This window comes from Achroia grisella, unplaced genomic scaffold (genome assembly GCF_030625045.1).
Source record: "Achroia grisella isolate CSIRO2021 unplaced genomic scaffold, CSIRO_AGI_Agris_v1 utg327, whole genome shotgun sequence".
Taxonomy (NCBI): domain Eukaryota; kingdom Metazoa; phylum Arthropoda; class Insecta; order Lepidoptera; family Pyralidae; genus Achroia; species Achroia grisella.
This window is the reverse complement of record NW_026712799.1, coordinates 88,065-109,977: the sequence shown is the minus strand read 5'-3', so window position 1 is coordinate 109,977 and position 21,913 is coordinate 88,065. Positions and strand designations below refer to the sequence as shown.

At 32.1% G+C, this 21,913-nt stretch overlaps 2 protein-coding genes across 3 annotated transcripts; one reads left to right on the top strand and one right to left on the bottom strand.

Annotated features, from left to right (window-relative positions):
- Positions 1 to 1,984: 1,984 nt before the first annotated feature.
- On the bottom strand, positions 1,985 to 9,836 carry LOC131843605 (uncharacterized). Its single transcript, XM_059192278.1, has 7 exons — positions 9,336 to 9,836; positions 7,577 to 7,698; positions 6,941 to 7,085; positions 4,192 to 4,312; positions 3,310 to 3,598; positions 2,498 to 2,686; positions 1,985 to 2,020 (listed from the first exon to the last, which is right to left on the bottom strand). The coding sequence occupies exons 1-7, from the start codon at positions 9,535 to 9,537 to the stop codon at positions 1,985 to 1,987; spliced, it is 1,104 nt and encodes a 367-aa protein (XP_059048261.1). The 5' UTR covers positions 9,538 to 9,836.
- An 862-nt stretch (positions 9,837 to 10,698) lies between these two features.
- LOC131843603 (nucleolar protein dao-5-like) lies at positions 10,699 to 17,629 on the top strand. Of its 2 annotated transcripts, none has more exons than XM_059192277.1 (7): positions 10,699 to 10,886; positions 11,332 to 11,411; positions 13,142 to 13,274; positions 13,474 to 14,859; positions 15,263 to 15,346; positions 15,571 to 15,702; positions 17,212 to 17,629. In XM_059192277.1, the coding sequence occupies exons 1-7, from the start codon at positions 10,776 to 10,778 to the stop codon at positions 17,365 to 17,367; spliced, it is 2,082 nt and encodes a 693-aa protein (XP_059048260.1). In that variant the 5' UTR covers positions 10,699 to 10,775; the 3' UTR covers positions 17,368 to 17,629. The 2 variants fall into 2 exon arrangements, with proteins under 2 accessions (XP_059048260.1, XP_059048259.1); XM_059192276.1 differs by lacking the exon at positions 15,571 to 15,702 and adding an exon at positions 15,881 to 16,304 and having other exon boundaries at positions 17,212 to 17,300.
- The last annotated feature ends 4,284 nt before the right edge of the window (positions 17,630 to 21,913 follow it).

Below are 21,913 nucleotides of genomic sequence, written 5' to 3'. Positions count from 1 at the left end.
ATGTATGATTCATATTTAGATTGATACTTTACTAAATTACAATTGACGACTCTAGAAGACTAATTGATACTGAGGTCTCAAGTAATGGGGAAGACTAATCATAGAGTTAATCTTTTTTTCTTAGCATATTTAGTTAACTATGTAGGCGTGTATTTTATCGCTGTTACATTTAATTAAATTAGTGACATTAAATTAACTAGAAAAAGATTTCGAGTTCATTTATAACTTATTATTATTTGTCTTCATTTCCTTTTTAATTATTAAATTTCATAAAAATTACATGCCAAAGTTATTTATTAAATATGTATAATATCATAAACGAGTTATAGGCAGAAATGTACATAGATATGATGAGGACGTACAATAGAATGTTATTAGAATTAATGATATTGACAATTTCAAATATGACCCATTCATATTATACGGACAGAAGAAGCCACTTATACACGATCCATACATCTAGTCACAACAACCCATCGTTTCGATATATAGTACAAGGTAAATGGACAGACTCGGTAAGAGACGTATATACGCAAGTTTATGAGCATAAAGATAGTAACGATACAGCATGTCAAAATAAAATTACAGTCATAAAATTGACTTATCCCATAGTCTATTTTGTATACGAGCAAACTCCTATCATATTTACATGTCAACTCGACTTTATCGTTCAACAAAAGCTTAAAAACGCCTTTTATTAGGGGGGAAGGGGATTGTTAGTAACGTGGATTAATAATCCACGCGGTTCCCTCTGAAAACCATCGTGATAAATTCCTGGTGAATTTGCCACGATAAGCAAACTGACCTGACCTCCTGCTTTATTTTAACATTCTACTGGTGCCTCGCCAGCATAAACCAATAGCACAGACGGGTGCACCAGTCTATTCTCATGGAAAAAAAACGCCTTATGATATTCAATTAATTGTTGTAAGTTGACATTAAACAATGAGTACCAGAAAAAACATAAAACCGGGAACAGTTCGAATATATCAATCTTCTCGTTAATGCTAAATACTATCACAGATCAAAAGAACTACGTACAAGTCATCCCTTGAACTTTTCAGGGAATTCATTTTTACAACACAAGGTTGTCTTAAGTTGAGTTAAAAAGACGACTTCAATTGAATTAAACTTAGTTTAGAACACAGCCAGGGTAAAATCATCACAAAATTCAGTTGAATTTTGCTTGCGCGTTCCACAACAAATTGTGCCATCAAATTAAAAACTTTTTAAATCAGTTAATAAGATAACTTATGACAATTATCAGAGTTCGATACTATATTCGTCAAACGACAAAGTCGCGTCACTCGTAAATATCTTAATAATAATATTTTATTTCTAGTTTATCTTATGAAAAAGTTTAATTCATCAAACATCTAATATCAATGAATTATTTACTAATAAATAGCTCTATTGTTTTGTGAATTGTCCTTGAAATAAAATAGACTATAGGCAATTTGTGAAACTGTAGAAGTTGGCACCCTACAACCGAGGACAGTAAATAGAGCAGGGCAATTAAGACTATTACTTTCTGTATGATAACAATTATAATTGTGATTATTATACAGACTATGTACACGGTCCACACTAATATATACAAGACCTGATTGCATACTGCTCATTATATAGAAAATATTAAAACACCACAACACAAATACACATAGATTCTAAAACAATAATTTGTTTAAAGAACCTAACAAAAATATATTACGAATCTACATTCTGGATAATAATAATAAGTAAATGTGTAAAAGATTTTGTAATAATGATGTAAAAATATAAATGGTGTTCACCAATAAAATTGTCATATTAAATGGTCAGATTATTTGTCGAGTAAAATAAAGATTGACTACAATTTTAAAAACTTTCAACTTTTTTATAGCTAAACCGACACCACAATAAAAAAACACGGGACTGTGTCAAAAATATAAATATGTAAAATATTTGTATTCATATGTCAAAAATTGAAGTTATTCATGATTCATCACACTTTAGACAGCACGGGCATCGTCATCGGAGCCTGATGCGCCATACTCAAACAGACACTCATCAGCGGAACAAAAGCGCTTATTCAGCGTATGCTATCTACGAGCACTTGTAGCATACAACGCCAGATAGCATAGTTACGTTTAAGCCCGCACCAAACATAGTTTCAAATACAAGAACATTTACAAAGTCACGACACGTTCAAAGTTAAAACATACATTTGTACATGCATCAAACATAAATCAAATATTGTATTCAAACTTTCGAGGCTATAACTGGTGAGATTACAAATATGTTTGCGCACACTCACTACTAGCATCCAAGCACGATTTCTTGCACTTTATCACTGCGGGCGATGCGGGCGACGAGCGGAGCCGAAGACGCGGCCGCTCTAGTAGACGGTGTCGTCGGGGAACAGAAGCAGCGTCGCGGGCGGCGCGGAGACGAAGCCTCAGGAGGGGCGCGCGGGGGCGGCGGCATGCGGCGCGGGGGCGGCGGGGGCGGCGGGGGCGGCGGCGAGCGGCGCGGGCGCGGGCGCGGGCGGGGCGGGCGCGGGCGGCGTCGCCGGCAGCAGGCTCTCGCGGCTGGCGCGCAAGTTGGGCAACGAGCGCGCCGCGCGGGCCTGCCGCCGCGCCTCCAGCTCCAGCAGAGAGCGGATGTCCGCCTCCAGCGGATCCACGCTGATGTGGTACACTCCGGCCTGGAAATTTATTTATAATTTTCACTTCTGCTCTTTGAACCTACTGTATCTTCAAACTGCGACGACCTCAATTTTGTCAGGTTCGATCATTTCTAGCGATTGTTATGATATTAAAAAGAAATGTATGCTAATTAACCTATGTGTTGTCCAGTGTTACTAAGGGGCATTGCGACTTTCAGGTGGTTCTTCCTAGAAACCATAATATAAATTTTTGGTAAACTTACCAAATATTCGCAACTGGCCACGAGGGACTAAATGACCCGATGTCGAATGATTCATGTGTATTCATATATTGTATATATCATCCTCCACTTGTGCTCCATCAACGAATACTGTTAGCGTAGGCGAGTAAATTCTACTTTGATTTAAATAAATATACATAGTACCGACCTTGCTGTATGATATATGAAGGGGTAATTATTTAAACAATGTACTTCGCAGGCATGGTTTAAAGTCGAATACCAGTGTGACAAGTACCGACCTTGCTCTTTACACATACGCTCTTTCACGCGCGAATAGGCTTACACGGAGAGAAGAATGTAAATAGACATAGACAAAGAGCGCTGAGAGGCTCCGCAGCGAGTTGGGGCGGGAGGTAACTATATGGATGGTGGGTGACGTACGTCGAGGTCGGCGTCGGGCTGCACGAGCCGCGAGTCGGAGGAGCGGCGCGCGTCGTCGTCGGGCCGCAGCGAGTCGCGGCGCGCGGAGAGGCGCCGCAGCGGGTTGGGGCGGTAGGTCTCGAAGCCGCCGCTCTCGTCCTCCTCGTGGTAGGCGGCGGGCGGCGGCGGCGGCGGCGGCTCGATGTTGGCCACCACCTGCCCGCGCGCGGACCGCTCGCGTCGCTTCACGCGCACCGGCGGCGAACCATTCATCGGTATCTTCTCCGGCGCGTTTTGTATTAGTAGTATTCTGTGGCAATCGCCGTATGCTTAGAATATTGTTTAATTTTTAAAACTATGATGCAAATATCGTTGACATAGCTCTAATATATCACTCGAATTTTGATTGATTTCATTGACTGACTTGATTTAATGATAAATTCGACACTAATCGACACTAATAATTAATTGCGCCAAATAAAATATTTTATAAAAACCTTACAAATCCCAATTTTCTCGATACTACGATGGATAGAGAAAGTGTTAGATTATAACAATAACAATGGGCATGCTATGGCAGCTCTTTTTTATTAAAACCAATTATAATCACAAACAATATCATTAACAATAGAGCCAGAGAAAATAAATATCTCTATTAGTATAAAAATACTTATTACCGCTTGTGTTTCTTCGCATCTTCTATTTGTATATCATGCAACTATTTCAAAATTTAGACATTTTATTCTGAAAAGTTTAGAAGACGTTACGTACATTCCATGCATACAGTTATACGCCTCCATCACATATAGGTACTGTATACCCGTGCAAAGCTAAGATGGATAATGTCCATCGTAATGCTAATACACGAACTGTAATTACAGTATGTATCAATAAATATCATACCTATTGTGGGCCCGCCAGCGATTACACAGATGCAGATACTGCCGACACTGTATATACATGAACACCGCACCGCCAGTGAAGCCCACTGCAACCACTACCAATTTCGTCCAGAACGGCCACGCTGAAACATTACGATTAACATAATAACCAAGGACAACTTAAACTGCACCGTCGAATCCCTACTACGCAGAGCTAGTACCATGGGTACTCAACAACTGATTGAAATACATAATAATATACTGGGGTATATTATCATAGCGTCAATTCACATAGCATTGTCTAGTCCCAAACTAAGCAGATCTTGTGTTATAGGTACTAGACTAACTGTATTTTTTTTTAAGTACATATATAATATACATAGGAAAGACCCGCCAGCGTAGACCTTTAGCGCAGACGGGAGCACCATTCCATTATCACAAAAAAAAACCCAGACAAATATAAACTATCAGTCATGAATACAAATTGTACTTGTACCATCGCAAGTAGGGGCGGTGTGCAAAACCACTAGACCATATACGAACATAGAAAATACATTACTTCCGCCGAATATGCTACTATTCCTTTACGACATCCTGGAGTATAGCAGTGGTGACACAACAAATAATATTAGTGATATGTCACAGCGCCAGCAGCTTGGTATACATACATATATCTTTACTACGTTACCAAATAAAGCTTCAGTAACGTATTGTGTTACTTTTACATTGCTGTTATAATCAATCATCTCGGTGGTTAGAATAGAATGATAACTATAGTATTAGCATTAAGAATTCTACATGATTATTGAAATACAAATTCTACTGTTTAAGATATGACACAACAACCGCACATTATGTAGGTACGTGAGTTACGTAGATATATAATCATAAAAACGTTTTCTTAAAACCGACCTCAACACAATAACAATGCTGAATTGCAAATTATCATAATGCTTTCATTTCATGTCATGACATAAAGTCACGTACATAAATTCAAGTGACTCTTTTATCTGTTTTATTTTTATCAATTTATTTTAGTTTGATTAATTTCAAAACACTACTAGTTCATACTAGATTAGTTCAGTTTCTCGTGTTGTTTCATTACGAGAAAATGGTTTTGGCTTCAGTTTTTTATGACCGGCTGTTGTTTATCCATAGGCAAATCGAATTCTTGTCATTTCTTTATACCCCTCTCTATGCTGTAATTTTAATCTTTATAAAAACTTATAGGAATATCTAGAAGGATATCATCCAAATAGGTAAATACAAAATTAATAAGAACAAATCTCTACATAAACATCATCAAGTGAGGAAAGTGTAGAGTATTCAATAGAATACAAATTAATTTAATTCCTAATTCATTTCAGACATTTTTCTTAAAACAATCAGGTCTATCTGGGATAGATATACATATCCATATAGGTACTCATAATGAAACTGTATAGAGTAGATTAAATATAACAAATATTATGAGTGCTGGTTTTGACATAAATGATTATACTACTAGCTGTTCATTTTTGCCAAAAATAGTTAGACAATATCAGCAGTATAATGAACTTAGCATGTCATAATTTAAATACTGTAAGCATAGAAAAACACTTAGTTGCAATTTAAGTGTGCCTACATGACGAATTGGGTGACGACATCGATTTTAATACAGTCATGCATTAAATTCCCAGAATACTTAGTATATCATGTATCGATTATTAATATTTTTGGATATTACTAATATTAATATATGGCATCCTTCCTGATATTACACAGGCTGTCAAAAATAGTATGAATGAATGAATATATGAATGAATTACACTTTATATTTTTTATATAATTGAAATGGCAAACAAGCCTACCAACTCTATTCAAAATGTGGTGATCATGTATACTGCCACATAATGTACATTATTGTACATACATATATGGTAGTTGAGAAAAATAATTTTGAGTAAATCATACTGTGTGGTACAGCTACATACATAAACAGCATCACGAACGGCATTAATGATATTGTTACGCCGTGATACCTCACGATACGTGATAACATGCGTTGGCATACTGTTAATTATTATTAATTATACAGTTCCACAAAAAATACGGACTTTATTACAAAGCAAACCAATAAAATCTATCCAAATTATATTAGTTACACAAATAACAAATGTAAGTGAATTAAGAATCCTTCATTTTAAAGGCGGTAGACATATAGTGTAAACCTAGTGTATTTTTAGACGTATTATATAATATACATAATCAATAGTAATGAAGTACCATCTAGAAGTCACGACATAAACAGAACGAGTCTCATTGACCTACAGACAAAAATGCGACATTAAAATATACATATGTAACATCATAGTCCTAATTCATGTTGTTGGAAAATATTTTTGTATAATAATATTTTATATAAGTTTATATATTTTGATAGTTATTTTTCATTTATATAATTTGTTGTAGGCACTAAAATATTGTATTGTATTAACATTTTGATTGATTGTTCCTTTAATATTATATTTAATGGTGTGGTCTTTGATGAATGTATCAAACAGGAAAATGTAGTCAATTTAGTCCTCATTACATCAGACGTCATTGATGAATGTATCAAACAGTAAAATACAGTGATATTAGTCTTTATTATCACAGTCAGTTTTAAAGATAAAGTTACATTAATAATGTAAATAAGACGAATATAAATGAAAACTAGTAATTTTGGTAGTTTTTAAAATCTTGTACCAAAAAAACCTACTTTGGATTTAATTAAAATATAATATATTTACCGATTAAACCTCGATTCACCTCTTCAACTGCTCGTTCAATAAGTACGAACAACGACCACATGACGCATAGCGCGGCCACGCAATGGAACAGCACAGCACAGCACAGCCGACGTCGTTCCACGCCTGACATTTCTAATAGACGCCACTGAAAATAACAATAAATATTAATATTATATACTATAAGAATATAGTATTCAAAAGTATTGCTAACAAAGTTTGTACATTTAGAATAAACAAGGGGCCTAATTCTGGCATGTCTACTTATTAAATTTTGAAGAAACTATATTAACAGAGGATAGATTGTATTATTAGACTATGTATATAACAAATGTAAGTAGAGATCTCAAGAGATATGCCTACAGCTATGAACGGGTTCCATTATACAAGAATACTAACATATGCCATATCTCAGCAAAACCTAGTTGAGTGTACAAGTACATGAACTAAAAACAAGCAATAAAGAGATCAAAGGAAGTTAAATAGAAGCTTGAATAAATGTTTGTTCTTTCCTGTTTATATATTTACCTACCTATTACATAAACAGCTATATGTTGCACTAAACATAATATAATCCTACTACAAGACTTAGGGCTGTTAGGGCTGTTGATTAATAAATATTAATATTTCTATACTAACCTCGTTAAATGGCTTTATTTTGGTGTGCATGATGAAATTGAATTTGCAAAGCTCACAGGACCTAGTTTCAGATGCAGTCAGCCATTGCTGTAAACAACTTTGATGTACGAATTTGAGGCTGCCTGTAAATAAACAAAATTGGGACTCCTGTTACAACAATCGTGCAAAAAATAGTAAAGAATTTGTTGTTAGTATAGCTAATGTCTTTCTAGATATATGATGATGATGATAAATAATTGTTGGATAAAAATAATAGACTAGTTAGTTTTTTATTCATAGTCTATTCAGGAAAGCAAACATCTTTCTAAACATAAAAGTTAAAAGATATTAGATATACACATAGACAAAAACTTAAAGTAACAAGAATATTACTATTTGATACATTAAAAAGGTCAATATTTGTAAGTCAATAAACAATGTTTATATGGAGAGACTTATGAGGAATATTTTCAAGGGGCACACCTCTCACAGAAAACTATCCACATGTTCTAGCTATCTTACTATCCACTTGATATTGTGGTTACAAGATTGATGTGTAAATTTTATCATAACAATATTTACACATAGCTGAAATGTTGCTTATTTTATTTATTTATTTCAATTATTATTTATTATTAAATATAAAAATATTACAATGGTTATTGTGGTCGCGCTGAGTCACTTGTAAACCTGTTTACGGGCTGCGAATGGATTGATGCCAATGCAATTCATTCATATTTTGTAGAAGTTGAAATGTAAATCTACCCATGCAATTGCAACATTTTAATTTTTACCTATTTGTCGCTGGAAGAAGGTAGTATCTATGATACAGGCTCGGCCTAGTATAGATTCTACTGGTAAATTATATGTATGATGTGTACACAAAAATGTAATAGTTTATAAGGAGAATAACTGTAACTACTTAAATTGGTATCAATAAATAAAATATTATATTTTGATTTTTTTTTATTTTTGAATTACATTACAATAATATTCAATAAATTACAGTATGTGTTCACATAATGTTATTATAACAAGAACATAATATTATTAAAAGAAAATAAGAAAAAGGACTCTGTTGGACACCCAATCTTCTAAAACAAAGTTTGGTGGTATAAATGCTTCTATTAGCTCACATAATTTTTATTTAGATATTGTGAATGTAATATATTAATACTTTCTCTATCTACATATGATTTATTTATTGTAATAAATAACACATTTTTTTAACTATTTATTAAATTGTTTACATTTAAATAAAATTAAGAATTGTTTTTTTACTTGAATTCTTGAATTCTTGAACAGATTCAGTGCAAAGACCAGCACCATGGACATGTGGTGTCATATCTATATATTGAGATGTAATGCATTTATAAATGTTACCCTCCAAACTGATCTACAGCTAGTGAAGTAAATTGAAAAATAAGGTGAAAAAGGGATAACATTGCAAACATCTCTGGTTTATAATACTATAAACCATTTATATGTGTTAAAGAAAAAAACTGAAGATAAATAATAAAATACATTTTCAGAAATTGGATATGCTTGGTAAATATCTTATAATACTATTAAATTAAATCTTTATAAATACATATTCAAATCAATATACTTTGATTATTATTATATTAAAATTATAAAAAGTTCAAAGTGGAGTGTGTGTAAAATCTGTATAAAAACTTAATGGATTTTATTTCTGCCAAACATATTTCTCAACTATCTAGTTCTTGCGAAATAACCCACAAACCCATGTCTTTATATTTAAAGCATATTAGTGTTGTACCTGAACAATAGCATGGTGCTAGCAATGGATTGTGTACTTCACTTTCGCAGTGGCATATACGGCATATGTCTCCGCTAGAATTGCTGCAAGATGTGCGGCTGCTGCCCGAGCCAGTTCGAACTGCTTCTCTGCCACATCCTCCGCCCCATTCCCAACTTTCAATATCAGATGAATTTTTTACGTTTATCTGTTGAACTGGCATTGTTCTTACTTCCCTCTTTTGCGCTCAATAGAGCCAACGTTACATTTCTCATTTAAGAAATTAGGATAGGATGATATTAATAAATATCGACAAAGCAAATATCGAGAAACATGTCACGTTCTTATCGACGCAATGACAATATCAACAATAAATTTGTTTGGATACCAAGTTGATAATGTTGGTGTATAATATATATTATTGCATTCAATTATTGTGGTAAATTATTACGAGTAAACACATATCACTAGACTAATAGCATTACAAGAAAATATTGAAGTAGCTTTTGAACGGTCCTATTATTTCCGAATCACAGTAGGTTGATATGACTTGATTGACTTGCTGACTGCCTTAGATATTGACTGACATTAACTGACATCACCACTTGATTGACTGCACATATTGCTTCAGTTCTACCCATGTACTCTATGCCAAGAAATTTATCGATACTATCGAAATGTTTTTTTTTTATTCTATAAGTGCCGAATTTATTTATCAAGTTTTATCCACTAGTAATAAACAATTGAATTTTTCACAGACTATTTTCTCAATTCGACCAAGGTAATGGCCTATAAAAACAAGTTTAGTCACTTTAAGGTGGCACTTTGCAAGAAGTTGCGCAGTCTTATTTTGGTGTTAAAGAAAAAAAATTTGGTATTCTGTAAAATCATTCATTTTAAGAATCATCTTTTATAAATAATTATTATGCTGAGAAACGCGGCTAAGGTGGTGCATAGCACTAAAAAAGTTGTGAATTACTGGCATAAACTATACTACTAAATTTCGTATAAATCGGTTCATTTAACAGTAGTTTGGCGTGAAAATGCAGCAGATATATAGACAAATTTTCGCTTTAAAATAATATAGTAAAGAAATATTTTATTTTTTATCATTAAGAACTTTATAATATTTTTTGTATGCGAAACATTTTAATTTCATAAAGATTTTTGACAGACAACAGCAGAAAGTAACCTCTCTAATTTTTTATACCTTTTTAATGACGCTATATGATGAGTTGACATCACTTTTGCAATGGTTTTAAAATACCTTCCTTAGTACGCTGTAGTATGAGCTATTTTGTCAGATACATTTTGCCATCTTAAGTTGTTTAAATACCACCTACCTGGCAACACTTATTTTGTCGGAATTGTCAAATTCTGTCAAATTACAATTCTTTTCTCTCCGCTTCGCGTCGGCGAACAGTATAAGTCTTATAAGCGTGCCGATAAATAAATGTTAAAATGACAATTCTCACGGAAATACATAAAGAAGCAATTTCTTTAATTTATCAATTTATACAACAAAATTTGGATAAATCGTTGGCACAAAATTTCTTAAAGGAGACTAAAGCGGTGAGTGGTATATTTAACCAAAGACCACGTGTGGTCACCAAACACACGTGTTCGCTATAAATGAGTTTGTTCTTATGAATTTACTACAAAATTATTTAGAGGTAAAGTTTTTGTTTAATAATTTTGTAAGTAGTTTATGTTATACAATTTGAGAAATTAAGAATAAAGTTGGGTTTGTATAGTTTGTGTTGATATTGAAGTTTCTAGCATTTGTTACTACTTTATTTTTATAAAACTAGTTATATTCGCCTATTTTGCGTAAAGTCAGAAGAAATGCTTAATTGAAACGAAGAAACATTACCATGCCAAGGGCCACGTTCCTTGCCATCGTAATGTTTCTTCGTTTCCATTCCAGCCATTTCTTTTAGACTGCTGATAAAACTGCTTGTTACAGTTAGTCGGATATATAATTTATTAAATGTTATTTATATTATTTTCTTTTTAGAAACCTCGTGCAAAAAATCTACCAACACTGATAGATATAATTTCACAATATCAGAAACAGAAGAGCAAGCCTGCTGACAGGTACCTAATTTTTAAGACTTAATTTCTCTCTTGGTTCAATCTGTGTGCTGTATTTTGATCCAATCTAATCACTGTTCAAGTAATTACTACAAAAATGTTATATAAATGTTATATGTTTGACATTAAATTGAAGAATTCATTAACAATAATAATGTTTTTATAGAAAAACTTTAAATCCATAGCACTGACATTATTATCTGATTATACTAATAATGAGTGCATAGATATTTGTATGTTGGTTATCGCATGCCACTTACTTGGTTATACTGTAATTATTTATATAAAAAAACATCTATTAAAAAGAGCAACACACAAGTTTCATGACTATTCAAAAGTGCTTGTAATGAGTTTATTTGAATAAAGATTATTTCTATTATTAATTTTGATTAGAATGCATCAAAGCACAGCTGCTATAATTTATTATTTTTATTAGTTTAGATTATCATGTGTAGGCTTTTCCTACATAACTAATGAAACCTAGCATGTTTTTAATTTCCTTCCAACCTACTGATGTTCTAGACTTAGACTGACTTTGTAAGTTGATACTTTGAAATGAACATGTCAATCTGAACTGCTAAAGTTATTTGAATCATTCTTGACATACATGTCTTTACACCAACATTGTTGTCATAAATTCAGTTTGTCTGTTCTAGACTCACATATTATTTTAAATATTTATTGCCTTTATTATAATAGATAAATTTGTATTTCCATTTCATAGCCTTGGTTTATGAACTTTTCCTAAGAAGTAGGCCTAAAATAGATTCCCTTGTTTTATGTTCAATATTAAATTAGCAGACTTGATAGAAAGTACAATACTTTTACTAAGTAATACATATATATATGAACAGCACTTTGGACATAGCAAGGAGAATGTGACTCACATGTTATTCATTATATTGTTGAATGATGTGTTATTCTATACCATTTTCTTCTACTAGGATATAGTAATTTAAAGTAGCTATGACATAGTTAAGTAGAATGAGTGGTCATGCTCACTAAAATGTCCAAACATGTGGCGGTGTGGTAGGCAGGGTCTATGGTCGAGCGTTGTGATGGCTGACTCATCCGTCATACTAGTGAACAAGTGCTGCTTATAGGAACCGGTCTGCTCTTATTACTTGGACTGATTTAATCTTATTGTGTATTTATATTTTACTCTAATAAATTATTGGTAGTTGGTGGTTTGTATTCACATGTTTCGACTTGTAAATGTAAACTTACAAGGATTATTTAAAAGAGGAACACACAAGTTTCTTGCTTGTTCTTCTTGTGATGAGACAGCTTTCCAAATGAGCAGTAGATTAAAATAAAATGTTATGACTATTCAAAAGTGCTTAAATTAAGTTTATTTGACTAAAGTGTTTTATATTCTATTCTTTGGCTATCACTTGTTTTTTACAAGCATTGATGTATCTTGTATCAGAGGCATGTATAAGTAATTTTATACTTGTATTATTCTATGTCTAGTTACTTCACTGTATATGTTGTTCCAAGTACCTAAGAAAGAAAAATGCCGAAATCAACATTACTGCGAGTGAAATTATAAATATAACACTAATATTACATCAACCTAGTGTAAACAATTATAACAAATAATTATATTCAATATTATCACTATATTTGACTTCAAATGTCTTGTTTAGATTAATTAATTATTTAAATTATAACATAATAATTAAATAACAGGTACTTAATATTGGTGAACTTATATTATATTGAAATTTCAGTTCTGATGATTCAAGTGATGAAGAGGAACAATCGAAGAAATTACCCCCACAAGTAAATGGCAAAAGTCTCCCAGCAAAAAAAAAACAAAATGATTCTGATTCATCATCAGAGGATGAAAAACCTAAAACACAAGTAAGTTATTATGCTCATAAGACCTTGTTGGTATTTACACAGTAATATTTATATTATTATATAAATGATGTGAAATATTTTAATGACACCAATTGTGATTATTATTACTTGTTTCGTCACTACCTCTGATTACTAAGAATCATTTTATTTAAATTTATTGTTTTTATTGTAAATTTACATACCCTTTTGATAATTATAGGTAAAACAAACAAAAGTACAGCCAGTTCCTACCAAGAAACAGGAATCATCAGATGATAGTGATAGTAGTGAAGATGATGCTACTGCAAAACCTAAAAAACAGCCAGTAAAATCTCAATTGACAAGTGTACCAGCTAAACTGACGAGTAAACAGGAATCATCATCGGACAGTGACAGCAGTGATGAAGCAACTAAACCTAAACCCAAACAAACACCTGCCAAGCCTGCAGCAAAAGTTGCACCTACAAAAAAACAAGACTCTTCCTCAGATGACTCGGATGACAGTAGTGATGATGTTAAAAAAAATAACAAGATTGTTCCTCCTAAATCACAGCCTAAACAACTATCAAATAAGAAAGATGAATCATCGGATGATAGTAGTGATGATGAGCCACCTAAAAATCTACAGAAACCTGCAACTAAACCACCTAATAAGGCACCAGTCTCAAAGACACAAGACTCATCTTCAGATAGTGATAGTAGTACAGAAGAAAAACAAAAAGCATCAGTAAAGGTACCTGTTAAGTCTTCACCACTAAAGGTGACACCAGGTAAAAAACAAGACTCTTCTGATGATAGTGATGATTCTGATAAGCCTGGTGTTGGTAAAAAGCCTGCAGCTAATCAATCAAAAACACCACTAAAAGCACCTGTTAAACCAGCTAACAAGAAACCTGCATCATCATCATCGGACAGTGACAGTAGTGAGGAAGAAACGAAGCCCAAACTTCCAACAAAATTGCAAGCAAAGGCAACACCCGCTAAAAAACCACAATCATCATCAGACAGTGAAGATAGTAGTGACGATGACAATAAGAAAAAGGCACTTGCTCCTGTTAAGATAGTGCCTCTTAAATCACAGGGCAAGGCAACTGCTCAACTTAAAAAACAGGAATCTTCAGACGATAGTGATGATAGCAGTGATGATGAAGTTGCCAAAAAACCTGTTCCTAAACCTCTAGTTACTCCTGCTAAATTAGCAACAAAAGCTCCTGTAAAAAAAGATTCATCCAGTAGTGAAGATAGCAGTAGCGAAGATGAGAAAAAGAAACCAGCACAGAAAACTCCAGTGAAACCTCAATTAAAACCTACTTTAAAAAAAGAATCATCATCAGAAGATAGTGATGATGATAGTAGTGACGATAATAATCAAAAGTCTAATCCAAAACCAAGTTCTGCTAATCAAATAAAACAGAAATCTACTAAAAAGCAGGATTCATCAGATGAAGATAGCAGTGATGAAGATGCACCGAAACAAAAGACACCTGCTAAAAAACAAATACAAAATAATGAGTCATCAGAAGAATCAGATAGTAATGATGATGATGATGATGCCCCACCTTCAAAGAAAACAAAAAAGGTCTCAAAAGAACAACCCGAAAATCAGGTATTTTAGATTTGTTTTTGATGATTATATGTATATACTTCATTTTCGAACTTCTGCCTGCTTTGCAGATGCAAAACTGGAAGTTTTGTTTTATTCCTTGCAACTTGCAACAAACATTTGTATTCATGAGTTTGATTGTTTGTTTAGATGTTTTACATTACACATTGTGTGTTACATTATAATTGTATTCACATCAAAAACTGTGTTTATATCAGTTGTCTAGTATCTATAACACAAGCTGTGCTTGGAGCTAGATGGCGCTAAATAATATAAGTATTTCAAAATTTTATAAGTTATATTGTCCTTTTTTAAATAAGACATCATCGACAATATATGTCTATTTGTATTTTCACAATAGGCACTGATTGGTGTATTATGTACTTATATAAGTTTATGTTTTTAGAATGGTATCCAAACTGGTAAGAAAAGGAAAGCATCTGGTGGAGATTATGGTCCAGCTAAAAAGCCATACAACAACTTTGTAAAAGTAAGTACGAATATGTAATAAATAAATTTCAGTATATATAAAATTTATACTAACACTAGTACAACCTACTGTACTGTATGTTTGTAACACAAACCAAACATCATTATATTTATTAGGTATATTTGTTGTGTTACAAACTAGAATACTGACCAGAATACGATTAATTATACATTTTTTAAATGCAAATTTTTATTATCTAATAAATTTTTATACTACAATTTTAGGGAACTGTTGATGCTTCAACACCTATTCAGAACAAGAACGAAATAAATAATAAGCCAATACCATTCAGACGTGTGGTGGATGAAAGGGTAGAAGTGGATCCTAGACTTAAGGATAACTCTTTCGAAGCTAAGGTAAATGCCCTAAAATTTGAAAAGCCAAGGCAACTCCATGTAAATTATGAAGAATAAATTTGTAATGGCGCAGTACCAATTTTGGGCATTTACTTTTAAGTAATGTTTAGGAAAACTAAAATAATTAACATAGGGTTGTCTTGGTTATTTTACTGTAAATGTTCTCTTTCTCAACCAGGAGGGCGAGAATCAAGATAATGAAGATAATGATGAGTCAGAAGGAAACAAATCCGGAAACTGGCAAGATCGTGGTCATGGTGGTTTTAATCGTGGCAGGGGTGGATTTGATAGGGGTCGTGGAGGATTTAGAGGTCGTGGCGGCTTTAATGACAGAGGTGGCAACAGGGGAGGCCGCGGGGGATTCAATAGAGGAGGGCGAGGTGGCTATGGTGGAGACAGAGGTGGTCGCGGCGGAAACAGAGGTGGCCGTGGTGGAGACAGAGGTAGCTGGGGAAATCGTGGGGGCCGTGGAGATCGTCATTCTTGGGGCGGTGATCGGGGGGGCGATCGTGGAGGCTTCAATAAAGGGGGTTTTAAAGACAGGAAAAGTTTCGAAGGCGGAGATAATTCCCAAAATAAAAAAATAGTTTTTGACTAAAAGGGTAAGATCTGATTTAATATTTTATATATATATCTAGCTGCACGCACGACTTAGTACGTGAAGAATTTAACTTTATTTTTCTAAAATAAAAGATTTTTTCTACAATAAAAGTAGCTTAAGTCACTCCTTATTACCTAATAAAAGTCCGGTTAAAATAGATCCAGCCATTTCAGAGATTAGCCGGAAGAAACAGACAGACGCAAAATTGTAAAAAAATATTATGTTTGTGTATGTACTGTATTTATATTAATATGCATGTAGTAAAAAACGATTATTTCAATATTACAAACAGACCATTTTTATTTATATGTATGGATTAAGTAACTTATTTGTTTTTTCTAAATTTTCTATAATTTTGATACTTAAAGAAACAGTTTGCAATTGTTATTAAAAATAGTTGTCAATAAATTAGTTAAAAGATATATAGTCATTTTATATTATATTACACACTTTTTTTATACATATTCTAATATATTAGCATAAGATGAGCAATGTTTGTTTTAATTTTGCTAAAATTACTAAACTCATTAACACATGGTCCGTGTGCTAGGAACAGATTCTGATGATCAATTGCCTCTTTCAAACTTCCAAAATAGTTAAGATTGTAAAGCGTAGTAAACGTCAATTGTAGTTCGTAGTATGAACGGGAGTTCATTCGCAAACATAACATTTTTTAATAATAGACCTGCATTATGACATTAGGGTCCATTCAGATCTTATATATATATTACAAAGTGTATGTTAACAGCTAACTACAGTTACAATACAAATAACACATCTAACACAGTCACTGATTGATATCTGGTTTAAATATATTATTCATTAATAATTTACATTCCTGTATTTGTTTGTGTGATGTGAAAGATATTCAAAACCTTAAATTTAATATTTTATTATTTTTTAATCAGATTGGAGCTCGCGGTTCATGGGGTGAACGTGCAAACCAAGACTTGAAACACACTCGGGGCAAGTCATTTAAACATGAAAAGACGAAGAAAAAGCGGGGCTCATACCGCGGTGGTGCCATCGATACTGGTGTCCATTCCATCAAATTTGACGATTAATAATAACAGTAAAGCTGCTATGCGATACTTTTTTAGTATTTAATCATTATATTTCAAAACCTAATATTCATTGTGCAATTGTATCTAATGCACTATGTAATTTGATAGAAATTGCCGGTGAAGTACCAGAGTTAGCATTTACTGTTAATTTCATTTTTATTTCACTACTATATGTGAACTGCATTGGTTTATCTGTTAAATTCGAATATATACATTGTTAATTAAATGTAAGTAATTTCTTTTAATTAAGTATTAATAGATTCAATTTCTATTTGATAGATATACATACATACTTATGTGAGATAACTACTCATTTATAGTATGCAATAGTGAAGTAGTGATTGTATTCACATTTGTTTTTATTTTCATAATAAGCTTATTTTTTTATTTTAATATTATAGGAGACTGAATTTAATTGTATTGATGTATAATCAATTGAAGTCTAATTTTATTTTTATATACTTTTTCTATTGTTTTCCCAACCTACTGTAAACCGCAAATTTATTTGCATATAAAATATATGTTTTAACTGATCTATAGGTAATCATTCAATTCATATCATTCAAAAATTCATTCAATCATTTTTACCTATATATCATTATTAGGTTATTCCAAGATAATCATCTATTCTACATAATAAATATTTAATACAATTGTTCAATACAGTACCTTTGTATAATTGCCTACTTACTAGGATTTACGTTGGAAGTGACTATTAATTTTTTTGTGTATGTAAATAAATGTAAGTTAAGTAAGATTTGTAAATATATATGTTCTCAAAACTGTTTTATGAATACAATTTCAAGAACTAATAATGTTCTGGTTTATTGACTATAGTGTAAGCAGTTGCTTTTTTTGTACATACGTAACTAATAATTTGAGTAGTTATTGTATTATTTTCTTTTTTGACATTAGAATACAAACATGCATTTCTGTTTTTTTTTGCTATCTGAGATGTAGTTAGTCTTTCCCTTACGTTTCTGGTAGGATTGAGCACAATATAAAACATATTTATACTATATAGTAAATATTATTAAATAACACAATAGTTAAATTGATCGGTCTTTCTATAAGTTATCACAAAATGAGTATACCTACATATTATTACGAAATAAATTTAAGTGGCAATGGGAGATCCAGCTTCAGATCAAACAATTCTTCGAGGATTAAATGAATCGATAATCTAAAATGTGTTCATCACTATTTCTTAGGGCTCATAAACTAAGCTTATGTTGAATTAGACTTTATACTTAGTAGAATATCTTAAATGCTATGCTCACATGGTAACACTAAAAGAGCTAAAATTAAATTTAAAAAAATCAATGCATACAGGTACAGGGCTCTAACCTATACGCGGTCGTAATATACTAGCTGTCCCGGCAAACGTTGTTTTGCCTTAAAATAAAAAAAAATAGGGGTGTACTACCCTTAATAGATGTTGGCCAATTCTCAGACCTCAATACGCTCACAAAATTTCATGAGAATCAGTCAAACCGTTTCGGAGGAGTATGGGAACGAAAATTGTGACACGAGAATTTTATATATAAGATAAAGCTGCATTACGTCTGATGTATAAAATTAACGTGTCATGTATGTATATTCAAAGTCTGAGAATAGGTTTATAACTAGTTTTTAAACCACTAAGTGTTACGATGACTCACTCCAAAAAAATATTTTTTTATTGTCATATTTTTTTATTGTGCCAGATTGTTGTTAAATATTTATAATTACGAAATATTTACAATGAATATATAGGTATGTACAAGAAAGTGATTCGGTCTCGAAACAAGCTTTTATTCTTCTTCTATCGTAACTACAACCCGCATGATGATAGAAGATTTTTAAAAATACGTCGATTTTCACTCTTCTACCACAATTTTTTTATATATCAAAACAAATTGCTTTTGCGGGGTCGGCTAGTATATAAATATATTTTATATATACAACTTGCTTTCAATTTATAATAGTGAATAGAGTAAAAAAGTGCCTTAAATACAGAAGAGTGAGAGTTGCATTTGTTTTGAAATCATGCCATAGTAGATTCTAACCCCATATTTATGCATTAATTTAAATTATTGATTTACTCTGGTTATGGAAACACCGATAACAAATAAAAATTAATCCAGGAAACTGCGGTGGAATATTAAGATTCTTCCAAAGCAACATGGATTGAGATATAACCAGCAATATTTGTTCATCACAGAAAACATTTTTGTCTTGCATATGTGATGAAAATGCGTTGGATTATAGCACATAATGAGGACTAGTGGCCTCGTCCGTGACAATGTATTCTGTTAGGTCGACTATCATACCGTCCCTTGGAAGCCATCATATATTTTATCAAATTCCTAGTGATTTTGATATCATACGGACTTATTTGACTTCATGCTCATTCTATCGTTGTCCACTAGTGGCCTTGCATACAATTAGCGTAAAATTCCGTAATCATCATGCATTAGAAAATAAATTATTTTGAATACAGAGTAATTTTCGTATGACAGCATTCGATACAAGAAAAAAAACTATTTGTCAATGTGACAACTTATGTCACCTTGGCAAGACGGAGACTTTATTTGTCATTGTTCTGTGTTCATATTTTTAAGTAGGGTTATCACAGTTCGTAGTTTTTTTTTCAGATTATTTTCCTATTTTATTTATATAGTCGGGTTTAATTTGCTTATATAATACGATGTATTAAAAATGAGTACCCACAGTATTCTATGAACTCTGTTAAAAGTGAAAATGTTACAATTAGGAAGAACTGTATATTTATTCAATCGTAGAACTTATAAAAATTTTGGGCACAAAAGAGAGCCTATACCATTGGTCACTACATTTTGGCATGGCTTTCTCACTTTAACTTTTATTGGACTAGCAGTACAATGGAAGCAGTTAGTACTTTCCTACTTTATTATATTTTCACTTTGTTAACTACCGAAATAATTACTATTAACTTGCAAGATTTATTTTATAAGTATTAAGTTACTATTAACATATTATTTACGTAAACATTTGGAGATGCATTATCTTTCGGAAAATATGATATCAATACCTACAATTAAAGGAAAGTGACAACAGTTGCTTATAGACATGAACATCACAATGTATATTCCTCTACTGTATTTTATTTGCTGAATTTTCCTTTCGGAGTGTATTTCCTGTGTGGATTGAACTAAAACGTGTGATTTGTGTTATAGCTAGACATGGTATCTATCTATGTAACAACAACTGACAACCTAATTATGACATTATAAATAGATTCAAATTTTCTTTTAAGTCTCCAAACTTCAAAACCTAATTTACTTCAATTTAATACCATGAAAAAAAAGAAAACAAATTTTCTTTATTTGCTACATTTGTATTGCTATATACATAATTTTGTTTACTACAATTCTATTTCAGAATAACAAAGTTCTTTTTCGGCGAAGAGGATAGTAAACCTATTGAAGAAGCATGTAATGTTACCAGTCAATCCAGTATGAATTAAGATTAATTTAACGTTAAAGTTTAATCTTTTAATTTATGAATAAAATGAGCATATTAAAATTTATTAAATGTGTTCTTGATATTATAGTTATCATTACATAGTATAAAACAAGGTTGCTTACGCTGTCTGTCCCCAATGTATATTTAAATCTTTAAAACTATGCAGTGGCTATTGAAGCTGTTTTTTTAATAGATAGAGTGATTCAAGAAGAAAGTTTATATGTTTAATACATGTACACCCGTGCGAAGCCTGGGTGGGTAGATAATAATAATATAATAATAGAAGATGAATACAAGATTAAATTATTATTAAAATAACTAATTAGAAAACTTTCATTTCTATTATTCCTGGATGTTAGCCCTCCCATAGATCCCAAATCCGGACATTTCAAACCAAATTTGGACATAGCAGAGATGTTGAGAACCATCTCAAGACATTATCAAAATTTGATTTTTATAGTTTTAGTTCCTAGTTTTGTTCTATGATGCTTTTTTTCTCACAATAACAAAACTATTGATAAGAGTCTTTTAATACATAGTATTGAACAGTAAAACAAAAAAGGTCTTAACAAATCAACTAGTTAAGGCAACAGGTACTTGACTGTTATGCGTAACTAGTATATTTATCACAGCTAAAATTTAAAAAATAGTGTCAACAGAGTAATATAATCTACGACAGTTTGTTATGTAAAAAGAAAAGTTACAACTTGTAACTTACAACATTTATAATTATAGAATTGTTGCATCTGCAAAACCTTGTTTCCACAGACGCAAAAGAAGGGAGCAAAGTAATGAGAGGTGCTAACACAAACACATAATTTTTTTATAAAACAATTATTTTTTCTATTTTTGGTAAAAATTACTGAAATTGTTGAGACAAATTGCAGTTTATACCTTATCATTTAACTAACTTTTACACAGATGTACCGATTTTGATGACATTTCATGTGTACATTTCAATGAATTCATGGATGGTTTGGAAACACAATTAGCTACATCTAATTGTGATTCCAAACTATCCACGAATTCATTGAAATTTAGATGTACGCAATTACTAACA